Source organism: Trachurus trachurus (genome assembly GCF_905171665.1).
Source record: "Trachurus trachurus genome assembly, chromosome: 22".
Taxonomy (NCBI): Eukaryota; Metazoa; Chordata; class Actinopteri; order Carangiformes; family Carangidae; genus Trachurus; species Trachurus trachurus.
Genome location: NC_139907.1, coordinates 15,658,726 through 15,684,974, shown reverse-complemented (window position 1 = coordinate 15,684,974; position 26,249 = coordinate 15,658,726). Strand labels below are relative to the sequence as shown.

At 41.1% G+C, this 26,249-nt stretch overlaps 1 protein-coding gene across 1 annotated transcript in view; it reads left to right on the top strand.

The window, feature by feature from the left end:
* Positions 1-25,126, top strand: part of mboat2a (membrane bound O-acyltransferase domain containing 2a) — a 42,845-nt gene extending 17,719 nt beyond the window's left edge. Inside the window, exons 2-13 of the mRNA XM_083998921.1 lie at positions 4,497-4,642; positions 8,457-8,534; positions 13,409-13,504; positions 15,261-15,316; positions 16,777-16,831; positions 17,691-17,877; positions 18,902-19,094; positions 19,577-19,680; positions 19,780-19,844; positions 19,998-20,130; positions 20,810-20,961; positions 22,720-25,126. Coding sequence (XP_083855047.1) covers positions 4,497-4,642; positions 8,457-8,534; positions 13,409-13,504; positions 15,261-15,316; positions 16,777-16,831; positions 17,691-17,877; positions 18,902-19,094; positions 19,577-19,680; positions 19,780-19,844; positions 19,998-20,130; positions 20,810-20,961; positions 22,720-22,900 — 1,446 coding nt within the window. The 3' untranslated portion in view covers positions 22,901-25,126. The remainder of the gene's footprint in view (positions 1-4,496; positions 4,643-8,456; positions 8,535-13,408; positions 13,505-15,260; positions 15,317-16,776; positions 16,832-17,690; positions 17,878-18,901; positions 19,095-19,576; positions 19,681-19,779; positions 19,845-19,997; positions 20,131-20,809; positions 20,962-22,719) is intronic.
* The last annotated feature ends 1,123 nt before the right edge of the window (positions 25,127-26,249 follow it).

Below are 26,249 nucleotides of genomic sequence, written 5' to 3'. Positions count from 1 at the left end.
ACAAACATGCTGAAAGTAGTCAGCTAATATTTGAATTGGCTAACAATAAGGAAATAAATAGGATGAGTGAGCTCATTTTCCAACACCACTGCTGAGAAGTCATTGACTTTCCAACATCATTACTTTTTAGTGTCCCCCTAGAAACACTTCTGTTTGTGCTGTGTGTGACATGCTTCTGTTTTCTGTTTTCTTTTTTTTCTGTTTTCTTTCATTAGCTTTTTGTTTTGCATTTCTCAGAAGTTGCAGTGTATTACATGGTTGGTCACTGCAAGGAAGGAATCTCTTTGAACGTGATACTCTTGCGTCAGTTGTAAAAATCACATCTGAGAGTGAAATGTAGCAAGAGTCCGCTGGCATGTGGTGGCATTATATAACTGTTACTTAGGCAAAAGAACTGTAATATTTATTTTGACACTTGATCTTCCAACTGTGCTGGCATTAATTCCCAATGTGGCTCTACTACATCACAATATTTCTGTATCAAGTGATTTTAGCTCCATTCAGAAACACAAATGAAGTGATACTTTGGCATTTTGTTAAGCATGAACACTTTGACATTTTCAGTAGCTGAGGACAGACCCAGAATATTTTTGAATCACCCACGTCATCTTAGCCAAAAGCAATCATCTCTCTTGACTTGACTTAGCTGAGCTGAAGTGACACATCATGGGATGGTGACAGATACAGCAAGCTGTTAATTTACTTTGTAAAATAATACTGCGCATTTGTTGACGTACGGTCGTGCTGAGTCCATAAGAGGTGTTGATATTATTGCATAAACACCATGGGAATGGGAATGGAAGCAATAAGATGCAGCTTGTCGCCTGTTCAAATTTCACACTGGGAACGATTGCATGTATCTTGAGCTTGTGTGACGTGGAGCAAAATCCTCTCTTTGGTGCCGTCTCTTTATTGATGTTTCCTCAGTTTATTAGTTGCTGCGGCTCCACGGCACCTGAAATCTCTGATAAACTGGCCAGTAATTAATCAACAGGTCCAATTACAAGCCTGCGTGAGGAGACAACAGACGGCCGTTTCATGGTCAGAGAGAAACGTTTATTTTAAAGTCTGTCCTGTTCTCTCTGTGAGTCATGTTGTGTTTGATAGCTGTTTTTGGACTGATGTGTGTGGTTCTGGGCAAACAGACAGTTTGTGTCTTTTTTTTGATGCGTACAGCCCCTTGAGTAAATTGGGCGTGTGTCAAAGAGGTCGTAACAGGTTTTTTCATGAAACCACTTGTCTTTATCATGTAGTTCCAATCTTTGCAGCAGTTTTTATGCTTCACAATCAATTGCTTGTGAATGTCAAAAGTCAGCTACTGGCAACTTATTCTTCACATTGCATGAAAAGCTGTGGGATTTTTGTCACACAATCAGCCTTTAGTACTTCAGTACTTGCTTGCATTGCTTGACTTTGCTGAGGCCTTCAACAATACAGTTCCTCTGTCCCGCCCTTCCAGTCTCCTACATGAAATTCCTTCCTCACAAAGCAATATGGTGATATCCAGGGAGGGGCTGATTTTACACCCACTTGCGCTCTGGTTGTTGCACAGACACAAGTCATACTTCCTTTAGTTCAGGTTCATTTCACATTTTACTTTCAGGACACAAGGACACAGTTGTTTTAACAGTAGTTATAAGATATGTTTGTCTTTGCTGTGTAGCCATGCACATTAGTATGCAAGGGAAAACATACTTGATTCATGCCGTAACCATATTAACCGTATGATATTACTGACTATTTATTGCTCGTGTTGGTCGCTTTGATAAATCAGGTTGGGCATGTTTGCTGGTTTGCAGATGAGCCAGTCAGTCATCCTGTGGGCAGGCTCACAGGCTGCAGTCAGGTTTTCATTCAGCCAACCAACATGCGGTGGCTTCTTCAGCTAGAGAGCAGCTTGAAGTAATCAAAGCATAAAATGACTTCCAAGGCTGTGGATTTGGTAAACACTATTTGGGAAAAAAAAGAGGCTTGCAGAAGAAGAAGCTGAGGGAGGTCTTTTTTTATGTTATTCGCTGTCCTCACCAAAAGCATCTCATTTATTTAGTTATTTTTTCAACAGTTTAGGTCTAAGAGGTAGGAGTGGGCGATTTGCAGTTGAACCTTGGTCTCATTTTGCCAGATTTGTGGCACTAGAGATTGTCCATCACTCAGCTATTCACATGGGCCAGGGATTGATTTTTAGATAAAAACTAGGCCTATTTACGATATTATCCATGGCTGAATGGAAGCAGCAGTCAGTGTCAATAAAAAAAAAATCTTTATTGGCACAAAAGTGGGTTGGCTTGTAGATGATTCATAACAGATGCCTTGGAGTGATTGATTGTTGACTGGTTGTTTGCTTTTAGATACCACAAGAACGCTATCTGCGGTTAAAACGACACTCCTTGGTTGAAAACAAATGGCTGTAAGATAACTTAACCTAAATATTGTTAGCTTTTGAGCTAAGCTCCAATAGTTGGCTCAGGACCAGCTCAGATTATTTGTTAATTATACTCATCTTTGTCCCAAGTGGGATCCTCCCTTAAACAATACCATCCATGACAATAGGAGGCCAGCTCCTGTTATTGAGGCTCTCGCGCTTTGTTTGTGTGTGTGTGTGTGTGTTTACTCATGTACACATACATGGCAAAACAAAAAACCACCAATATCCCCTGCCAAGTGCCATCTGATATAATGCACTCATACAGGCTAATGCAGCAGATGATTTGTTGCTACAGCTGTTAGCCGTGCAGACTTAAAGGGCCCACATTAGGGCTATGTCTGCCCCCCCCTCCTCTCACTCTCATTAATCATGCAGGTTGCATAGATAATGGATGGTGCTCATGGTCTCTCTAGCCTTTCACTGCTTACTGGCCAGACGGATCTGTTAACATGACCTATATACATGGACAGGCCATTATGTCTACAGACATGCATCACTTAGCGTGACATCAAACAATGAGGTGTTCTTGGAGGATATGTGTTCATTTATTGTATTTAATATAATGGGGGACTGGAGGCAGAGAGGACGGACTTTAGAGGGGATGGAGAAATAAATCAGCAGGCTTTTACTTTGTGTGTGTGTGTGTGTGTGTGTGTGTGTGTGTGTGTGTGTGTGTGTGTGTGTGTGTGTGTGTGTGTGTGTGTGTGTGTGTGTGTGTGTGTGTGTGTGAGTGTGTGTGCGCGCAAGTGCACGTTGTGATGATAAGAGTGGGAAATAGATTATTAATAGCACAACACAAGACACTTCAGACACTGCCCCTGAGTCATCACACTGTGTGGTTTGAGAGGACATACACATGCCCTCAACACTGTGTAATACCTCCAGTAATGATGTCAGAGAGTGATAATTGGAAAAATAAACAAGTGTCTACAGATGGCTGTCGTGGTCATGACGGTGGTTTCATCATATAGTCTTAAAATAATCAAATTGACAGGATAACATGATCCGGTCAGATCAATAGGGCATAATGTACATGGCCTTCCTTCAGGATGAGTAGAGATAAAGTGTTAGTAATCAAACAGAGAGGTTTCCATTGTCTCCTCCTTGATGGATCCAGTCAATCACACTATTGTCTAGAGTAAAGCCTCTTTGCTGTACCATTTGGAGACATTAGCAGATGAAACAAGGTCTCAAACAGCCAGTGTAACCCAGCTATACTATAACTTGTCAGACAGAATGTGTTTGACCATAATGTGCAAATATAACATTTATATATTTTGAATTAAACAATCATAACTCGGGCTGAATGATTGAAAAAAAAAATCTAATTATGGTTTTTCTGGCAGACATTGTGTTTGTCTTATGAGTCACATTTCAGATGGAATGATCTTTTTGCATTTCATTTTCACTGAAAAACAAAGTGATAATGATGTGATGATGTGACAAGGTGAAGTAGCTCCAGCAAGACTGCTGCAGTTACCCCAGCAGACAATATGGCCAACACTAACTGCTTTGTTAACCCCTGCATACTAGCAAGTTTTAGCCTGGTTTTAGCATTTTAGCACAGTCACAACAACACCATAGTGAAAAAAAAAGTTGTTTTACTAATATTCCCTATTATTTGTTTGTTATGACAAAATCTAGCAAAGCAAAGAGACTGCTATCACAAATGTGCATATCATGCTAATGTAGCTAATGGCCATGCTAAAGAAGTTAGCATGCTAGCTAGTTAGCCACTCACCAGTTAAAAGGACTGATTTAAACCTTTATTTTTTACATTTCATTTCGTTTATTTGTGTTGAATTTCCAACCCCTAACATTGCAGATTTTTAAAGTAGCAGTCTTAACCTTGTTGTTCTGTATTTACACTTTGTTACGTGATAATATCCTCTGTATTTCTAAAATTCCCCCTGTCAACCAGGTCAACAGTGTGGTAACTCTCTCTCATTATTCCTCATCCTTTATTTATCTCCCTTAATGTCACTCTAATCCCATAACTAGGCTCAGCTCCAGCTTGCCAGTCTTTTTGGCTTCCTCTGTAACCATGTATTTTGTGTGCTCCTGTGTGCAGGTTAACTTTGTGGCAGGTCAGCTTTTTGCCCTGCTGATGGCCGTGTGGTTCCGGCTCTACCTCCACCCCAGTAAGACCAGCCCCTTCATCAGACATGTGGTGGCTACTCTGCTGGGCTTCTACTTGGCTCTCTTCTGCTTTGGCTGGTGAGTCACTCACTGTTGATCAGCTTTTCTTGCCCACTTCCTTCCTCAGATTCTCTCTCTCTCTACGACATTATTTTAGTAAGATCCTCTTCCAGCAGACTGTGGCAGTATTCCAGTTTGATACTGTTGTTGTACTTACAGTAATATTACTACAGTTAATGCTGATTGTTGTGGTTGTTTTAAAAGGATGTTCTTATTCTTCAGGATCAGTTATATGAAGTCTTATATAATGTTTTGTAATGAAAGGAATTGTTATGCCGCTCTGCCTCATTTCAGCTTTCCTACATTTCCCAGAATGCTTCATCCTAAACCCCAGAGAATGTATGTGAGCATTTTAGCTATTGCAGACTGAGTTTATTTAATGAATCAGTTACAAAACTGAAAGAAAGTTAGTTGTCAGTTGTTATTTTGGTGATCAACCAATTAAATTATATGAGGTTTAACCACTGATTAATGTTTCCATGGCTGTAAACTGTATGACACTATATTAAGAAAGGAAACATTTGATAGACTCAATGATTAATAAAGCAAATAACTGCCAGATCCATTGATAATAAAATCATCTTTAATTGCAGCCATTTGAGCTGTGCTTTTTGCAAATAAGTTTACCCTTAAGTCAAATGAAAAGTTTAATTTATTCAAAAATTAAGACAGAATAATGGAAAAAAAATGGAATTATTAACTAACACATTGGGTAATTGTGTCATCTAATGTGAATTTAATTAACGGCTTCATGGACGGCTTTAAATTTCTAAGTATTGTTAATTATTTAACACTTAATAACCACTTATGCAGTCTCTAGTACAGAGTATTTAATTCATTAACTTTCTTTTTAAAGGTCACCCCCATTGAGTTTGCTCATTCTTCTTCTTCTTCTGTTGTCATGTCTTCATCCCACACCCCTCTCCTTGTTTGCGACCTGTCAACCGTTGCCTTGCTTCCCTCCTCTCACTTCAGCCGCTCCCTCGCGGCCCTTCCCCTCCTCGTTCTCCCTCACCCTGCACTCATTCTCTTCATCCTTGCCAAAGCAAATGGGTCGATGGGGTAGTAACTGATATCCAATTAGAAAGCTATTGCCCTGTAATAGACAACCCACTGTACCTCTGGCAGAGTGCCTCTCAAAGTGCTGCTCTGTGTGTGTGTGTGTGTGTGTGTGTGTGTGTGTGTGTGTGTGTGTGTGTGTGTGTGTGTGTGTGTGTGTGTGTGTGTGTGTGTGTGTGTGTGTGTGTGTGTGTGTGTGTGTGTGTGTGTGTGTGTGTGTGTGTGTGTGTGTGTGCGTGCGTGCGTGCGTGCGTGCGTGCGTGCGTGCGTGCGTGCGTGCGTGCGTGCGTGCGTGCGTGCGTGCGTGCGTGTGTGTGTGTAAAATAGAGCAAACCTAAGAAACAGTAGCTAGACATCCAGCAAGCGGAAAATGCAAACCAGGTGAAATGTTACCTGATCGCCAGGTTGTAGGTGATGTAGGGTCGAGGCGATGCTTCATCTGATAACCTGTGGCAATAGACAGTTCATGTGCTGGACGCGCCCGGCCGACACCGAGCTGCGGTTGGATGATATCATCTGTTGTGGCTGGGAGAGCTAATGCTGTATAATTCATTCCTGAATCAGAAACCACACGATCACGTAGTTACCGTAAGTGTCTTGATAAGGGTACATGAAGGTGAAAGCGGGAACTGACAGCTGTAATATACAGTATATTGCTTATCAAATATTGCTTATCATATGTCAGCAAATTATTTTATTAATCTGAATTTTGCAAGAGGGAAATGGTTTAAAGTTCAGGTCAAACATGTATAGAAAAGTGTATTTGGATGTACCTGTAAGAATTTTAATGGTCTTACTCAATGTTTCATAGCAACATAGTAAAAATATGTCTAAATGTGTAAACAATTGTGGAACCAAAACACAGAATCAATTGCAGAATGTGTGTAGTAATGTATGAAGTATGATCACTGAGCTGTGGATGGGAACTGGTTTATATTTAACTGCATTAGAAGGAGAAGTGGAGGATGGACAATAAGACAAAAAGAACCTACATATTTTCAGAATAAAAATAAAATCATTACACAGTTTAGGTCGCTTTCACTTCATCAAAGATCGATTTCTATTCATGCTTTACGTTTGAGCCATGACTGCCTCTTTGCCCAAATGGGTCAAACAATCAATATATGAAGTTTATGTCTGTGAGGGCCTGCCAGAGAGTTTTATGCACTATAGTAATTAAAAGACCCATATAAATGTCTATAAGTAGATGCATTTTACCGAGGTATTATATGATCTCTATTGTACAATACTTGGCTTGCTGCTGCCGAGTTATAGGCTACATTAATTACAAGAGTAAATTTGTTCCTGTCACTTACATGTCTGGTTTGGAGCACCACGCAGTGTAGTGACTGCAGAGCTTGGCCTCACTGACATGAAATAATTTGGTGAATGCGCCAAGTGAAGCCATGCACAGCCATGTTTATTATTTTTAGGGTCCCATCAACATCTGCCAGTGTGACTCGGCTTGTACGTAACGCACGACTGCATCTGTGCACATACACATTCATTCACTCATCTGCGTAGCTTCATTCACCTGCACACACGCACACATAATAATTTCAACTTCCGCTGTTCTCACACACTGAACTCTCTCACTCGTCTTAGAGGGCACCTGGTTGCAGGTCCTGGAGGATGTGAGCCTTGCAGATGCTGCAGAGTGTTGGTTTATTTTGGGATGTATTCCCTCTTTGTCAGATGTACAAGCTCTTTTTTTTTTTTTGAAAGCCACTGGAGAAAACAATTGGAGATTGTTCAACCGTTTTCTTCCGTCAAAGGGGACTGAGTTCATTCTAGGCCTTTTAGACATGAGAACAGATTGTCATGTTTGTTTATTGCTTCCCTAGAGAACAGGCCAGCAGTTACAATGTCCTTCTGTGTAAGAATTACATCTCTTCCCTCTCCATCCTTTAGATACAGTATTACTGCATTCTTTATTGGGCAAAAAAAAAACCAACAACTTAATTTAGTTCTCCCACCCTCTCTTCCCTTGTGCCCTGCCAACCCCTGATGCCCTTGCCCCCTTTGTTGACTCACTGCAAGCTCAGTGTGGCATCTCTCCTCTTCCTGGAGGGCTTGACGTCGGCAGCATCACACACTGTGCCCTTCAAAGACCCATCTGGTAGCTGCTGCTGCTGCTGCTGCTGCTGCTGCTGCTTTTGAACTGTGCATTTGTGCCCTGTATTTGTGCTTCAGGGGGGAAGAAGAGAGGCGGATGTTTGATCAACACGGATGCACATTGGCGCGCTGTTCCCTGAATCTGTGCGATCAGAGAGATCTCGCAGGGAGAAGACACGGGAATCAATTAAGGGCGTAGTGTGACGGCCGTCGTCACCATCCTGTCCTGTGACTGGAGATGACACATTGCTGTGTAGTAAAAGGAGGGAGGGGTGCGGGGTTCACATGATCGATGGTGTGATCGCGATTTCATAATACTGTAAGTTTCCGATGTGAGGTAACAAAATAGGATGTGGATCATAATACAGAGAGGAAATAAAGTCCTGGAGCATTGTCTGCAAGAATACGTTCTCCAATCCAAGAATGAACCATGTCAGCAAAATGTTAAGTTGTGAATCCAGCACTAAGCTGAGACAGCACTCAGAAGCTCCGGGCTTAAACCTAAAGAATCAGTGTCGAATCCTGAGTCACCAAGCGTCAACCCCAGCAAATCATCCTGTCGCAGCACACTAAATACCTCTCAGCTGCCTTTTTTTCTGTATTTCTCATTTGCACCAATGATGTACTGTATTATTTATGTTGCCTGTCTCCTTCACAGGTATTCCCTCCACTTCCTGGTGCAGAGTGGTCTGTCCTACAGTGTCATGGTCTTCGCCGGCCTGGAGCACATGCACAAGTAAGTCAAGTGGAGAGCAATCAAATGTTTCTGCCTCAAATGTGTTATGTCACTCATGATGTCTCAGTATCACACATCATTTCTTATACTAATAAACCCAAAAGAGGAAGAGGCAGGACAAAGCAAAATATTGTAAGAAATGTTAGATCACATATTAGATAATATAAATGCTGCAAATTGGTTGACTATGAACTAGACTTGTCTGTTTGTGCTCATCTTGGTCATGATGACAACAATTTTGCCTCCCAGGCTTCCATCTGTGACCCGGGCTCATCATTATCATCATTATCATCATCATCATCATCATCATCACACATATACACACACCCACACATTGTCTTTTGTACCAGAATCCAAGGTTATGAGTTGCAGGTGCAAACAGTAGATGTTTACCCCTGGGGAGGGCACTTTAAATAGATGCTAACAAAAACATTAATCACAAAAGCAGCCGCACTCGCAGAGAAATGACTCAAAAGTCCAATGACAGATTGACAATGACGTTTTTGACGTGCAGCAGCGTTTTTACATGAAATGTCACATCACGCATGCATTTCCCTGGAGGTTCAGCCCTCTTGCAAACTCAGTATTAGTCGGCTTTTAAGCCCCGGCGTTCTGCCTCTCTGGTGTAAGTGGGGTAGATAAGCAGTGTCCGCGCTCCTCTCGCTGTAACTCCTGTGAAACTGAAAGCTGTGGCTATCGCCCATGCAATGCTGGCACACCTCCATCACACTCAGAGATAAGGCACATCCGGCCTCTGGATGAAGGTGCGGCTCAGGAGCTGGAATGGGAGAGGAGAGAAGAGGAGAGGAGAGGAGGGGAAAGGGGCGCACTGACATGTCCGATGTTTACAGAGGGCGTTGAACCCAGTGCCTCGGTTAAGGAGTGGGTGGGGGGTGCGTTTGCATAACAAATAAGTTGAGGTTTAAATCTGGCTTTGCCAATTGAGAGTAAAAGTCATTCTAATATATAACACATGACCTTTACTCTTTGAATTACCTTTAAACTGGTTCCAAAGGTCGTTAATGTTTATAATATTAAAGTACATACACTATGGCATTTTACAATTGCCTTATGGGAAAATTACATGTTGTTACAATTCTTCATTCGTCACTCATCTCTTACACTGCCCAGTCTACTCATAATAACAAGGCTGTCCGTTCCTCTTATATTCTCTTATATTGATAATTATAATACTGCAGAGAGAGGTTCAGATGAATGTTGAATATATATACAGATGGAAAATCTTGTTCTTGGAGAGTTGCTTCCTGCCGTGACAACACCCAGGCCTGGGACAGTCAAACTTTGCGAATGCACAGCACAACACACTCCCAAGACCACTGCACTGTGGTCAGGACTTATGTTCTCTATTTGTTGTTCTCCCACTCAGACACAGGCTCCTCGGGGAGCGAGGGGTGGGGTGGAGGGGGGGCAGTGAGTGCAGTGTAACAGCTTGATGGAGTCATAAAAAGCTTCTTTTTTTTTTCTATCTTGACTTGCCGTGAATTTGTGGCTCTACAGTCACGAGATGAGCTTTTTGTCCAGGGGGGGCCGTGGCGTCATATTTCATACCATTCACTCTTGCAGCCGCTCTGGATTCTATCGCTCTCCTCCCCCTCCCTCCCTCCCTCCCTCCCTCCCTGAATTCCCTCCCTGCTTTCTTTAACCGTTCACCTGTTGGACGTGTTTAGCAGACAGCGAATGTTCTAGACGCTTGCCTACTTGCCTCCAGTGTGAACACAGCACTGCCTGCTGGTCGACAGCGGCGGGTGGGGGAGAACTGTGAAATTGCTGGATATGGTGTAACGAATGAAGAGGGCTGCCACATTAATGCAAGTGCCCACTTTAATTTAATCTGGATCCAAAGAGGAACATAACACAATTACAATATCTCAGTGCTCTCACACTCGATTGATTATTGTATCCTATAGCTCATTTTATCATTTTATTTTTTACAGCAAGTTAATGTTTTTCTGTTGCTTTCAAGCTTTTTGACTTACGTTGGCAATGTTCAGTTGGAATGATAAACACATTTTCCTGACTCTGCTTTCCCATCTTGCAACAACATCAGATGTTTATCATGCACGTCTCAGCCTACAGGTTTTGGGGAAAACACCGAGTTAAATCTAACAACAACGTCTGCATATGTCAGTTAATTACCTGAGGCAGTAGGCGGTGTGGACTGACTGGGACTCGGACGAGGTTAGACAGGGAGGAGAGGAGGGGTCATGCTGACAGTTGAGAGAGGCGTCTCTCTCCAGCTGTCTACCTACCTAGCTCTCATACGTAACTTTTTGTCTGTCTATTTTTCTATATGGACTTTTAATGTGAATTGGGACCTATTTTTTGTGTAAAAGTGTGTTTTATCTATTTGTATACTGTGAATTAACAACTATGCTAACTCCAGCATATTTACATTGATGCTCTGGCTGACATGTTGATTAATATGCAGTGTCCTAATCAAATAAATAAATAAATAAATAAATAAAATAAAATAGTATCTAGTGGACACTTTGAAGCGCGGGGGCTCTGAACTTTAGCGCTCTGGGATGATCCACCTATCACCAGAAGGGCCTCAGTTAAAGATACCTACAATTGAGGCTTTCGTTCTCTATATGTAGCAGGAGTGTGCTTATTTGTTATTCAGATGAGTCTTAGTGTGTCACGTGACTGTGACAAGTGTGCGAAATCCAGCCTCACAACTGGATACCGAGCAGATGGAAATTTCCTCTGGATCTGTGTGTGCATTTGAGCGGACATGAAGCGCGCCTTGAGGCATTTTACTACGTATGTTTACACAGCCCTTCGGAGAGGGAGGGGGGGGGGGGGGGGCTTGGTGTGTTCAGACATTTATTTGTAGCCTGTGTCTGTCTTGTTTTCAACGCTCCATGTGGCGGCGTGTATCCATAACTGCAGCTCCCGTGTGAAGCTGCGTCTACACACATTGACCCGTCTGTCTGCCGCCATCCCGCAGTAGGGAGGCCACGTCTGTTTTAGTCCCAGGCTACATCTCATGTCTTGAGTGGTAATGAAACACCCACCCCACTGAGCTGTGAAGTGCACACAGACACAAATCAGATGAGGATAAAGACTCAGTAGTGGTCTCACTGCAGATATAGCTGCTTTAGCACATACAGTATAGCTCATATCCTCACTGATAACTGCAGCTGTGCCCTGCCAGCACAACAGAGCCTGCAAACATTGGAGGTGTCAACAGAAAACATTGAAAGCTTTGTTGCTCTGTTAAAATGTCAATGTAGTTTAGTATGTTTTTAAGCAATAAGAGTTTTTTTTTAAATGTGTTTACTGTACTTTACCTTGATATAACCTGAGCGGTCTGCTACAGGATAAAGTCAAATTCCATCCTAGTGTAAACAAGTGAGGAGAGAACCTGTTTTTCTGATGTGTACAACACATCCCCTGCTGCTCTGCCCCCCCCCTGGTCTCAAGCTGCTGTACTTTCAGTTTGAAGTTGTGTTGGCCGCTTTGGACCCTGGTTTATGTGTTTTCTTGTCTAGTTTGGTCATGCTTTTTTATGTTCAGCAAAACTGAACATTGTGACTTTTAAATCTTATTTAGAATAAAATCACATAAATGCAGCAGAGACATCTATGCAGCTTGTGAGGTTACTGATAAACCAAACCTTTGAGTTTGGTTCCAACTTAGGTCAATTTGGCAACAAATCAGCAACTTCTGTTACTGCAGTTCACTTTTAAATCAAAACATCCACAGCTAATCTATTAATAATCATCAGGTTAAGTTTACAGGCAGATCAAACCTTTCTTTTCTTTTTTGGAAAACTAATGTTATTTCATCATTAGGCTGCAGTAGATTGCACTGTATCGAAAATCTGCACTATTAAAATGAATCATTGCCACAACACACATATTTAAACTTGTATCAATGATTGTATCTGTGGAGCACACTTGAATGAGTCCTGTTGCTTCAGGGCTGATCTGGGAATATGGTTCTTATTGTAAAAAAAAAAAAAAGCAATACGGTTCCCATATGTGTAGGATGCTGAAGACCGTTGTGTACACTGTTATGCCCATAAAAACACGCCAAGTGTGGGTTGGATACAGACACAGAAATCTCAGAGCACATAAAAGGACTGTGTAATGATTATCTCCTCCACACAGAGCCTTCTCTAAAGGGGGTTGTGATTAATAGTCAAGTGTAACGCTAGTAGTTTTTTTTAAAAGATGGAGACAGCTCTTGAAAGGATTGAAAATATTTCAGATTTCCAGCAGTGCGGGTGGATTATTTTATTTAACGTATGTGTGGTTTTTTTGTTTTTTTTACTATTTTTGGAAGATCAGATGATGTCTTGGCTGTATCTTGGACTGCAGTTACAGTGGGCTCTCAGAATCAGGAGGTGCTGTTCTGTCTTATCTCCAGTGCAGCCTCGCTTTAGCCGGGGCCGCTGCTCTCCATCTCAGAGCAGCACAATCCTCTTATTGTTGGCAGTGGAGGAATGCTTCCTAGCTAGCTTCGACTTGGGCTGACTCTGCAACAGCTTTGTACCACAGGCTTCAGGGCTGCTCTGTCTTTGGTGTTGCGTTGAAAGGTTGTGTTGTCCTCTGTCTTCAGCCACTGACAGTGACACATTATTGGAGCCTCCTCTTCCCTTTTGTCTCATTTTTGACCCCCTCCCCCTCCTTCCATCGCTCTGCCCTGTTTCAGAGGCCACTGTCTTTTGTACTGTATTGGAAGTACAAAAGAATTGCTTTCTCTCCTCAGAACTACAAATTAAAGCTTTACACTATGTGTATCAGGATGACAACCTCCGTACCACGGTGGGACTTAAATTCCTGACAACAAATGTACCTTTATTTATCTAAGATCTTGTTTCTCTCTTCTTCTTTTTCTCCGTACAGGTACTGCTTCATTGTCACGCTCGGCTACCTGATCTTGTGTCAGATCACGCGGGTGTACGTGTTTGACTATGGCATGTACTCTGCAGACTTTACAGGGTAAGCTACAAGCATACAACAACAACAACAACAAGCATAAAATGCTGACACATATTGAGGTTTTTGGCACTAGAATACAAGAGTAGTTTGTATGACTGTGTTGGTCAGTCTGTCTGCTTGACAATCCCATTTAGCAGGAATTCAAAATTACATCAGAGCACTTTCTTAATTGATGTTGACAATGTTTTCCTTAATTAGCAGTGCCAAAAATGTTATACAATTACAATGTATCATAATGGGTTATGGCAATACTCAGAAAATGATCACAAAATATTTATGGTAATAATATTGCATTGTGGGGCCTCACTGCCAATCTATAGTTTGGTAATGAAAAGCTGAAGGCCTTCACTGATGTGAATCAAGTAGAGCACAGACGATGCTACAAAGAGAAGTGACCAGTGAGAGTGAGAGGAGTCTCATACATGACTCAACCCGTCTGAGCTGAGCAGTAACAAGAGCTTGTCACACTGCTCAGCTGTGTCCACAGGAGGACGTTGATGGGGGCTGTAGCTGCTTGTGGTTGGTTCCCTCTCCTCCAGACTGTCTGACAATCCAAGCAGACAGCCTGCACTCCCAGCAGGGTGGGGGTGGCTAGTTGCTAAGCAACCTTATGCAAACCCATACTGTCTCTGTAAGGGCAGAGAGATTTTCACTCTTTTCAACCGCCGCGTCTGCTGTCCCTTTGTTTTTCTCAAAAATGTCAAATTCACATGTTTTTCAAAATGTCATTGTCACCCTTGCGGGCAAATGTGCTTTGTTCTACGTATAGGAGCAGGTGGGTTATAATATATCCTCAAACCTGTGAGGACATGCTGCTTGGTTTGGACTCTGTAGCCTAACTTCATGCTGCTACCAGCAGTTTTCATGCATAAAATTAGTCAAGACCTTGGACTTGCTGATGCAAGTATCAACAGAAAGGTTTTATATATCTAAATGCAGGCTAAGGCACGCAAGTGCAGATTGTACAACATCATACATAACCTGCTTTGATAGAGAACAGTTTTATTAAGTCAGGAGAAATGGAGCTGAGTAGCACAGGACTGAAGTGGGGCCTAAAGAAAAAAAAAACAGCTACAGGAAGCTAAATGGTGGCCTTCAATTATACTGGACGAAGATACTTTTGCAGATAACACTGTTACAAAATTGCTAGCATACTAGCTTAGCATCTAAGGCAGTGGTTCCCAACCTTTTTTGGCTCATGGCCCCATTTTGACATCACAAATTTCTGGCGACCCTATGTGCATCACGCCGATCACGGCCGTCAATCAAGATGCGCCAGCTCAGATATTTTTATATGCTGCATTTTATTTGATTTGTGTGGTGTTTTTAATCATAATTCTAAAAAGAATAATAATTAGTTGAAAATATTTTTATCAGTAATTTTTTTTAATCAATTACTAGACATTTCAGGCGACCCCGTTTGAATTCCAGGCAACCCCAAGGTTGAAAAACACTGATCTGAAGGTCATTAGTTACAAAATAAGAAAAAAGTTTTCCTTCCCTGCCATACATGACGCAGTAATACTGGCTGAATACGTGCAGAGTGGCAGTTTCACAGGAACATGTGACTAATCCAAAAACAACAGACAATGAAGGTCATGTATATATTAACAATATTTATGAGAAAATGTCAGCTTTGTAAGAAAGACACTTCTAATAGAGCGATGTTTGTATGTGTGGTACATGAGTATTTGTCTTGTGAAGAGGTTTGAAGTTCACAATTTTAACTTGCATCTGTGTAATGCTCTCTTTTCAGGCCCATGATGGTTATAACACAGAAGATTACCAGCTTGGCATTTGAAATACATGATGGTAAGACAAGTGTCTCTAATGTGTGTGTTTATATTTTTAAAAAAGGAAAAAAAAAAAGACATACACGACAGAAGCGAAAATGCTAGTCTGATTCTCTTAGGAGTTTAAAATCAGATCACACGGCCACATTTCCAAAGCAGTAGTCACTTCTGACTTCTCTGAACCAGAAAGAGCACAAACACAGTTATGTAAGTTATGGAGCAATGACCAAGTGTGCACTCCCTCCCTCCCTCCCTCCCTCCTTCCCTCCTTCCCTCTAGGTTTAATGGCTGACTTTGAACACAAGATGAGTGTTAAAACTTGATGCCTTTTAACCATTTTTAAGGTGTGTGTGTGTGTGTGTGTGTGTGTGGGGGGGGGGCAGGCCAATCATGTACCATAGAAACACTGTGGACCCTCTGACTTTTTAACGCAGAGTAGCTTTAGTCGATCCCAGTTTATCTCCAGCTGGCTGACCTGTATTTCACACAGTCACAGCTTTTTGAAGTGAATGGAGAGCTCTAACTGAAGCGCCACGTGTGCTAATGAGCAATAAATAAAGATGGAGGCTTGACACCAGGATTAAAAATAAGCAAGTGTGATCAAGTATCAAGAGGCAAGGAGATAGAGAGGGTGACGAGAGTCACTCACAGCTTTTTAGCTCCCACTTGGAGTCTTAAGTCCCCTCAGGATCTTCCAGACTGAACACAGTCAGCACTGCGGCCTGATAACTATTTGTATATTAGTGTGTGTCGGTGGGTCCATCTATATGTATGCAATGAGTATAGTGTTTTAAATTCTGTTCAGATCACTGGGTCTCCTTGCAACTGTGACTGTAATGAAAAACTTAAAACTCCCACCACTCTGTTTGCACTGACACACACTGCTTTGTTTTTCGCTGTGTTTTCATACAGTGAAATACTTGAATACGTACTCCCCGCGTTGCCAGAGCTGGCCACGAGTGCTCGGTCTAATGAGCTCCATAACCGCGGGTCATCATAAACAAAGAGTGGACTGATTAAAACAAATTCACTCAGATGAATTTAGCCCAGAGAAGCGAGCCGACATTTACAAACAAACCTCCTCGCTAATAATAAAGGTAACCAGCAACCGCTACCTTGGGCCAGGATTGTCCTCCTTGAATATTTATCATTCATGAGGCCAACACAAACATACGTGAGGAACAATGGAACAACCGGTGTTAGATGATGTGGTCTCATGAGGTTATGCACACAACGAGCCTCCTCTTCCTGTTGCATCATCTCTTCTTTCCACGCTGTGCCCTCCCACCCTCTCCTTCTGCCAAGTCAGCTGACTGGACTTGGTATTGTTTATGTTTCAGGGCCATTTGTATGTCCTTTGAGGCCCCTGAGCCTGCGTGCTGCTTTGCATACTTGCTTGTCATCGTTATGCACTTCAATGTAGAGTTTTGTATATGAGTTACAAAAAGCATCTCTGTGTGTGTATGTGTGTGTCTGTAGGTTTGACAAAGCGGGAGGGGCAGCTGACTCCCAGTCAGAAATACCTAGCTATCAGGTATGTGACTCAGGTATGTTTTTATTGTTTCAGGTGATGGGTTAATTCAGTCAAACTTAATTAAAAAGCCTGACACGGTTTTAAATTATAATTAATGAGCTCAGTTTGAAAGAAATTATGCACTTTATTTTAATAATCGCTTCATTGCTTGCATAGAAATGGTAGTGCTGCTGGTTTGTGGAGAGAATGCAAAACAAAACAAAAAAATGCAGGATTTGATTAGAGATATGAGTTACTGCTATAAGTCAACATGGAGTTAATATGTGACAAGGGAGCTGAGACAACGTAGCTGAACACAGCAGAGATAAGGCACAGGACAGAGAACAAGCATCTTGACATCATTGTTGTGTAAAAATTCACAGCCACAAAACGTTCTAATCTTGGAAATAACACGGTGTACATTCAGTGTATCTGCAAGGCTGCGAACCTTTGTTCCATCAACTTTTTTGCTGGGCTGCTGTCAGTCAGCTGCTAACCCAGAGGTCTGCTGGGAAGTCGGGCGAATGAGCAGTAGAAACAAGAGCTCCTGCTCAGCCAGTTAATCAGATCGCTGCCTCACCCGGCAGATTAAACTCACCAGGGGAGGGTGACAGACCACAACATTTCCAGAGTCAATAGAGGCACTCAGAGACCTCCCTCTCAGATTCACAGGGGGGGCTGATAGTCATCCCTGTGTGCGGTATTTGGTCTGCACTGCTATTACACTATATTTTAAATTGATGTCTCAGAAAAGGGGATTTCAGGCTACTACTCGACACATATAATACTGGTTAGTGTTAGATGAAACTATGTAATAGTAAAACTTCAAAAACATACTGTATATATCTCCTGATGTACGTTTCTCCTTGTGGCCCTCAAGTCGGATGCCCAGCTTGCTGGAGTACCTGAGCTACAACTGTAACTTCATGGGCATCCTGGCAGGGCCCACCTGCTCCTACAACGACTACATGGCCTTCATCGAGGGAACAGGCTACCAGCCGCGCCACCAGGAGAACGCCAACGGCAAGGAGAATGGGAAGTACAAGCAGAGTGAACCCTCACCCAAGGTACAGCACGCTTTAGTGGAGATTCTGTATAGTAATGAGAAATATAACTCATGGCTGCCCATAAAGTTGAAATAAAACATATTTTTTCCTCTTCTTATGAAATGTCTGTGACAATGTGATTTATTCTTCATAGATAAGGTGTATATCTATCTCAAAACTCTATCGACCAATCTTTTCTAGGCATGTTTAAATGAAACCACAATTAGCCTTTATAATAGGAATAAAAAGATGAATGTGCCTGAAAACAAAATTATTCCAACTTTATGGGCAACCATATAGTAAAGTTCCACCAAGAGAACTGTTACAATAAATACTCAATATAGTAGAAACACAACAATTTCTTTCCCACATTCAGGTCAAGTCTGCAAACACTGTTGTACAGTAGACCCACATTTTTGCGTTATTGTAGCAGAAAAAGACCCCCAAAATGCTTTAAACCCTCAAAGAGAGTATAATTTGAAATCATAATGAATGGTTGTGATATTGCAAAATTGGACTTTAAACTCTGTAATTCTCTTTTAAGTGCATATTTGGGTAATGTTAGAAAAAGGCCCAGAGTGGAGTTTTTAAGAAGCTCAGTATAATTATACAGCATTTGGTTTCCTTTAGAGAAACCAAAACTAAGACTTTATTGAGAATTTAATGACCCAAATGACTAAACCTCAAGGTTATTTCTGTATCCGCACTGCATAATGCATTAATAATTGAATTACACTCCAAGATTTGAGTGTGTTTGTCTTATAAGAGAAAGGAACTGAGTCAAACACGGACGTTGCTAAATATAAAACATGACAGAACGCTCAAGGTTTTTAAAGTGTCATATCCGATAATGTGGTTATTGTTCTTTTCACCTTTTCGAGAAATCATACAAGTCCTGACACCCACTCCATCCCATTTGTCTTAATTCTTCATGTAAAGTGTCATTGAGAGTCTATTATTATTATTTTGAATATAACAAAGTATAACAAGTTTCACCTGGGACTGATTCTTTTTGTCTGCCTGTGTCCTCCTCTTCTCCACCCAGAATGACGTCATCTCCAAGCTGTGCACATGTGCCATCTCGCTGGCCATCTATCTCTCTCTGTGCAAGGTGCTCCCAGTGGAGCACTCCATTAACGACGACTTTGTCAACTCCACGCCGTTTTATCTTCAGATCATCTACCTGTACCTGGCCATGCTGGCTCTGAGGCCAAAGTACTACTTTGTTTGGACACTTGGTGAGTTTGATATGACTTTATCTAGCAGGATACTTATTTTTTATTTAACTTTTTTGCAAATAAAATCAACAGGTATCAGAAGAGATTTGCAGCAAATTCAATGAGCTGCAGGACTAAAACTCATATGAATTTTCTATGGAAGTGTTCCTGCTTTGGTTGTAGTTTAATACCTCTGCTTCTTTGATGCTATGAACTCACTGAGCTGTTCTTGGTTTAGAGAGTTTGGTTATTTTTAAAGTAGCCAGTGAGTTGCCTAAAAAAGCAGCCCAAACTCTTATTTAACAATAAATCCTGAAGTAACAGTGCCATCTAGTGCTGAAAAAGGAAACTGCAGCTCTTTTTATTCACTCCCATGACAAATCCATGTGATGCTGCGTCTCCATCTGTTTCTGTCATTGCTTTCCAAACTGATGTATTCCAAGGATTGGTAGCTGTTGTCATCCTTCACAGAACTCAGAAACATTTGTCCCTCTCTCCTGCAGCTGATGCTATCAACAATGCAGCCGGGTTTGGCTTCAATGGATACAACAAAGATGGCTCCCCACGGTGGGACCTGATATCAAATCTCAGAATCCTGGACATTGAGGTAAGGCTGCTCTTTTTGAGATTTACAGTATTATATCCTCCTGACTCAAGCTCTTTTAGACTAAAGCCTCATTTTGTATTGTTTACCATCCAATTCCAGTTTGCCACGAGTTTCAAGATGTTCCTAGACAACTGGAATATCCAGACAGCTCTTTGGCTCAAAAGGTAAAAAGCCTTGTTCAGTGTGTGTGTGTGAGAGGAAGCCCTGCTGTTGAGGTATCAGCATAAATGTGATTACCTGGCAGCTGTCCTTTTGGAGCATGGCTAGAAATCTGAAGCTAAAACTTGATGCCTCTTGAATGTCTGTCCTATCCCCAGGGTGTGTTATGAGCGATGTTCTATCAACCCCACCGCTGCCACCTTCCTGCTGTCGGCCATGTGGCACGGGGTGTACCCCGGGTACTACCTGACCTTCCTCACTGGCATTGTCATGACCATGGCTGCACGTGCAGTGAGTACACATCTACACAGTGCCCTAATGGTGGAGTTTTTTCTCGCCAGATTGAAAAAGAGATAAAAATCCAAATTCTTGAGCAGTGTATTGTACTCTCTCTGCCTTTGTTGTACAAATACTGTGGTGAAAATTCATTTATTTTGCTTTAGATGCACCGCGGTTACTTAGCAAACCAACACACATGCAACAAAATCCCTTTATGGAGAGTAAGGGGATAATGATAACGTAGTATACCACTTATACCTCATTTTAAGTATGAGGCCATTACCACTAATCTTTGCTAAGCCAGAGCTCTTCACTCTGGTCTTGTGAAAGAAGGAGCCAAGAGGATATTTTTGTAGAGGCAGTGGCGTGTTGGAAGAAACACAATATAATTCTAGGTAATCTACTTGGGAAGGTTTGATTAACACATCAAGTTTTGTTGGGCAGGTGAGTTTCTACTTCAATATCAAGGAAGCAACACAGAGAACCTGACCTTTCACCATGTAACAACTGGCCACTGCCACACAGACAGCTTTAGTGAGCAGAGCTTGGCAGTGATACTTGTTGTCATAGAAGCTTTCAATAATTAGGTCAGTTAGCTCAATTCAAGGCGAGTGTTTAATTCACAGCTTCGTTTACTTTAATATTACTCTGAGAAGTTCAACTTGGGTTGTTTTTCCCCTCTTTCCTCCAGGTGAGGCACAACATCAGACCGTACTTCCTGGTCTCTGACTCATACAAGTGCATCTATGATGTCATCACGTGGGCAAGCACTCAGGTTGCCATTAGCTACACGGTGGTGCCATTTGTCCTACTTGCTGTGGGACCTTCACTCAAATTCTACAGGTATGTGCGCTCGATGGAACTGTGTGTTGATATTGATGCTGTGTGTTGTGGAGCAGCAGAAGCAGCAGAGTATCTACTGACTTCTAAGTAGCAGAGGGAGCTGTTCGCACTATTGTTGTTTAAAATGATTATGATATCTGGCTTGCAGATGGAGTCGCCACCTACAGTGTGGAAATTAACACTTTTTCATTAACCTGGTTCCCTCTTGTTGGCTGTAACGGGCTGTAACAGTTAACGAGACAGCTTAACGAGCGAAGGATGTGGAGGATTGATCGAGGAAATAAAATGAGCAGCCTTAATGCTGCCCGGCTGCTGCTGTGAAATAAAGTGCCAACAATGGCCGGTGTCATTCACAGAAGGCCTGCTGTTGAAGCAGCATGTGGCAGACTGACAGTCAGTATTAAACAGGACTCATTAAAGGAACTGGGAGGTGGAGCTGTGAAATACAGTATATACAGTACAGTGTGTGTGTGTGTTGTAATATTGTTGAGGTTAAGAATATAATAAGCACATGTTGGTACAGGTCTGTCATTCTATATGTAGGTTAGTTTGACAGAGAGCCGTTGTGTCTCATTTCTGTATCATCAGCTTTTTACCCTCTGCTGTTTTCCTTTGGCTAATTATTATGCATAGTATGGGTTTATTAAAACTGCAGCCATGCTGGCAACTTCATAGCTGTGTTCGAAACTGCCTACTACTACATACTGCATACTGCCTACTAATTGAAAGAATTAGTATGAAATTCCTAAGCTGACTTCTCACACTGTTCACAAGTGTACAGCCAGTATCCCAGAATGCATTTTGCACATTTGCAACAGCGACGACTGCCATGAATTTCAAAGAAGGATGACAGTATTCGCTGATTACACAGTTTACAGGTCAAATTTCAGCTTTTTGCTTTTTTTTTTTCAGGCAAGAATTTAACCGTGTTTGGGTTTCTTAATGGAAACAATGGCAGTTTGTAAATTTGGCACGGTTATTTCAGAGATAATGGTGCACTGTGCAGTGACATCAGATACAGGAACCTCTGCCCCGAGCCAGCCATTGTATTTTGAAGAGCTGCAATGCATCATGGGGCAGTATGTCCAGTATGCTTGCAGAGCATACACAGAAATTCTTTCTAATCAAGTACACATCCCTAAACATCTTCCCTGATTAAATGTACATACTCAATTTAATTATTATTTAGCAAAAACATTACGTCCACAAAATGTAATGAGTTGAAAAATGTATCCTTTTGTCATGTTTTAAAGATACAGATTTAGAAATATATTTGACTTCTGTTGTAAAATTAAAATTGAATAATCAGGAACAGGCAAAAACTATTAGACTACTTATTTAATTCAAATGTATCCCTTTTGATTAGCAGGTCCCCAAATTGTTAATTAATTCTAATTGTGCCTTTTTATTGTTGTTGTAAAAATTCAATGTTAAATAAAGTTAAATTGAAAAAATAGGTGGTTCTGAATACAGCCCATGAGTTGGTAGCGTAGCACTAATGCAGCCACCAGCATGCTAACATTCTCATAACGGTGATGTAATGACATCCAGCAGCTGTTGGGATATTTCAGTCTGGATCAAAGTGGTAGACGAAGCAGCCAACAGGCCGACATTACCATCCCATCATCCACTTTGCCAACCTGGCGAGAAAACTGACATACGATTCTTTGCTCTGCACTTTTTCTCTCGTTTCTCTCTGCTACCAATGCCTTTAATGGACTGTGTTGAGCTAATTGTTGCTTTGGGATGTCTGTGCAGGTCCTGGTACTTCTGCTTACACCTCCTGTGTCTGCTGGTGGTAGTGGTCCTCCCTGTCAAATCGAGACGCTGGCAGGTCAAAGAGCAGCAGGACGGCCTACAGAAGGACAGCCTACTGGACAACCAGACAGAGCACAACAGCACAGACAACAACTGCAACCAGAAAGACAAAGCCACATGAGGCTCGGGAGCGGTGACGCAACAGTCCCTTCAGCAGCAGAAACACTGAGATGAACTACAAAAACCACTGAGAGCTGGAGTGTGGCGAGTCTGTTTACTTGACAAAGAACCAAATATCGGACACTCTGAGAATCCTAATAGACAGAAAACACAACGTTAATGTCCTGTCAAAACTTCCAGTAGCAAGGATGACAGCAATCACACTGACATGGAAAAGAGACCAGGATGTAACAATGGCCACGGTGTAATCTAATGAGTGATAGTGGTTACTTTACATTACATGAGTGGATACGAAGACTTCAAAGCTGCCTTAAACCCTCTATGTACTCAGTTATGGTGGCACGCTACAAGAACATGAATGCAGTTACACCACTGAGGTGTAGGTTTATTCAAAGAGAACAGAAGTGCAGTATGTGGAGGGTTTTTGTCATTGTTTGGATACAAACCTCTGTTAGGCGGAAACAAAAAAGTGTGTTCATGTAAAAGAAACATTACCTTTATCATCAGCTGCCAATTTCAAACAGGCCTTAGGATCCTCAAAACATTGTTTGATTTCTATGTCTTTTTTAAAATCTTTATTCAAGAAGAATTCTCATCGAAAGCGTTTTGTATTTAGACGTTTGTGACGACACTATTTGAAATCCATTCTTAATGATTTTTTCTTTTCCCTTTTGGAATATGAATTGAGTGTGGAATTCAGATTTTGTCCATCTCCAGCAGTGGAAAGTCTAAAAGAGGCACTCCCGTAACTAAATGGATTTCTATTTCTTTTTATATTTTTCATATCTGCTGCTTTTTTGACAAAACATGACTCATCCGACAAGCGTGTGTTTCAAAGGGAGATTATTTACCAGGTCATGGTTTTGATTACTTAATTTTTTTTCTGACTTGGGGTCCAGTGGTGTGTGATCTTTTGTTTGTTTGTTTTTAGTTTTTTTTATGTGTTCATATTTTTCACACAGCAGGTTTCCTCTGGGTTCAAATGTCTTGCCTCTGTAATACTAGAAGTCTCTAAAACAATTTCATCAGTGCAAATCCTAAAGAATAAAAGCGTATAATTGGTGAAACACAGTGGATTAACATCACTGCGGATCAGATTACCACATTCACTGGGGATTTATTTAATTGTCATAAGGTTGAAGGTTATTAACTAGTTGAATGTAAAAGTAATGTTTCCAAATTGATGCACAGCTCATGATAGCACATACTGTATTCAGGCTCTAAACCACGTGCAATTCACGTTTGTCTGTGAGGAAATCTGACACGGTTATTTATGTATGTGACATGATAATATTGTACAAAATTCAGAGACATAGACCAGCTGTTGTGGTAAATTGTCTTATTTCATATTGTGTGCTCTTATGTTAGTCTAGGGGATGTTTCAAGGTGCATTTACTGTATGGTTTAGAGACACTGGTTCCTCATTGTTTCGGTCCATGGCTCACCTTAAGCCTTTCAAATCATCCAGGTTACTCTTTACAACATGCAGCAGTTCAAACAGCCACTATTGTGGTGCTAAACTGTATCATAACACACTTTTAGCGGGTTTAGTGAAGAATATGTGGTGCACAGAAGTCAACCTAAAAAGCACCTACTTGTTGTTTCACTTTTTTTTAAGTATCTGTTAGAGCAGGAAATCATCTGGGGATTTCAACACAGTAGAATTGTGCATATTTTTTTCTCTAAAAGAAAAATGTCAATGAATTGAGTTGGTTTGGTGCATTTGTGTTATATAAAACAATAACAAAGCAGCCAAGGTGAGTTTTGAAGTATGGACCTCCTTTAATTTCTTTTTAAGACTTTCTAACATTGCATATTCCTGCCATAACTGTGTGTGTACCAGTATTTGTGTGATCCGTACATGTTGATGTGGTCTCAAGTAAACTATATTTGTAGCCTGGGCCCTGTGTAGGAGTGTGTGGCCCACCTATGGGAAAGGGATGTCATACTACAAACATAGCGATTATTGCACTGCATGGCCACCCAAACCAGCAGATCAATGCAAACTGCTCCATATGTCCAAAGTGCCAAATCATGAATGGCGCATTTTGTTTTGTGTGTAGGTATGCATGTATGGGTGCCTGTGTGTGTTAAGTGTGTGTTTGAGAGAGAGAACACGTGTGTCCATGTAGTATGTATGTGTGTGAGTGTGTGTAACATAATGGTTATTTTTGTGTCAGAGGGAAATTTATTGAGAGATTTGTATAACAGTACATTAAAATTCTGATTTATGTGGCAAAATAAAGAGAATTATTTTTAAACACTAAAATTATGTCTTATTTTTGTCCAATAATACAAATTAATATTGGTAAAGTAATTACAGTATAACAGTGGAAAATAGATATGTTTTGTGTCACTGGTGAAAATTTATATAGGGTGACATCAGGTAAATTGGGCCATCAGGTAAAATGAGCCAGTTAAGGTTTGAGCCTCCTAGCTTTTTAAGTTTTAACAGGCAATGGCTGTAAATGATTTCAAATTGTTGCTACAACTGTACTTGGAAAAAAACAATTGATTTGAGTGGTCTCTGGTTGCTGTTGTGGGTGGGACAATGCTTTATATCCAGCCTGCTGAGGAGAAGTGTGCGAAAAGTGGCCTGGCAAACAAATTTCACTTGAAACTGATAAGGTTGATAACTCCGTAAAAAAACAGATCTACAATAAAAAATGTGATTTATAATACACATTGTGATTCCCCCCATTGGATAGAATGCAAAATTCTTGCTAAGCTTACTTATTTTTAATTTAAATGCATTTTTTGTGGGTGGCCCAATTTACCTTAATGCATCATGGTAAATTGAGCCATGCATTTCAGCTAAAATGGGCCACATACAAAACACAGTCTTACACTGAAGTTACACAGAAATTGAGGGTGCAAAACATGTTCAAAGTTAGATATATATCCAAGGTTGGTCAGTGCCACTCATGGTGCCATTAGCACTGTGGGGGAAAAAATGGCATCTATAATGCCACACCCACACATACACACACAGTAAAAGAGCCTATAACATAGTCAGTTAACAAAGAGCATAGCAACAACATGATCATGCAATTTTAAAATGCATTTTAAGATTAAAAAATGTCTTCAACCTCTTATGTATTCACTGTTAATGTTAAGTTTAGTGTTGTAGTTTAGTAGTAGTAGTGTCAATTAATTATTAAAATTTAAATGATTTCTGCTAAAATTACTGTGTTGTTCTCTCTTGGCCCAATTTAACTGAACGGCTGGCCCATTTTACCTGAACCTTCATCGTACCTCGAGAGGGAATATCCCGATACTTTAACTCTCATAATTCCAAAATAATTATACTTTTTAATTTTTTTTTCACACAGAAACATTTAAGAGACCTA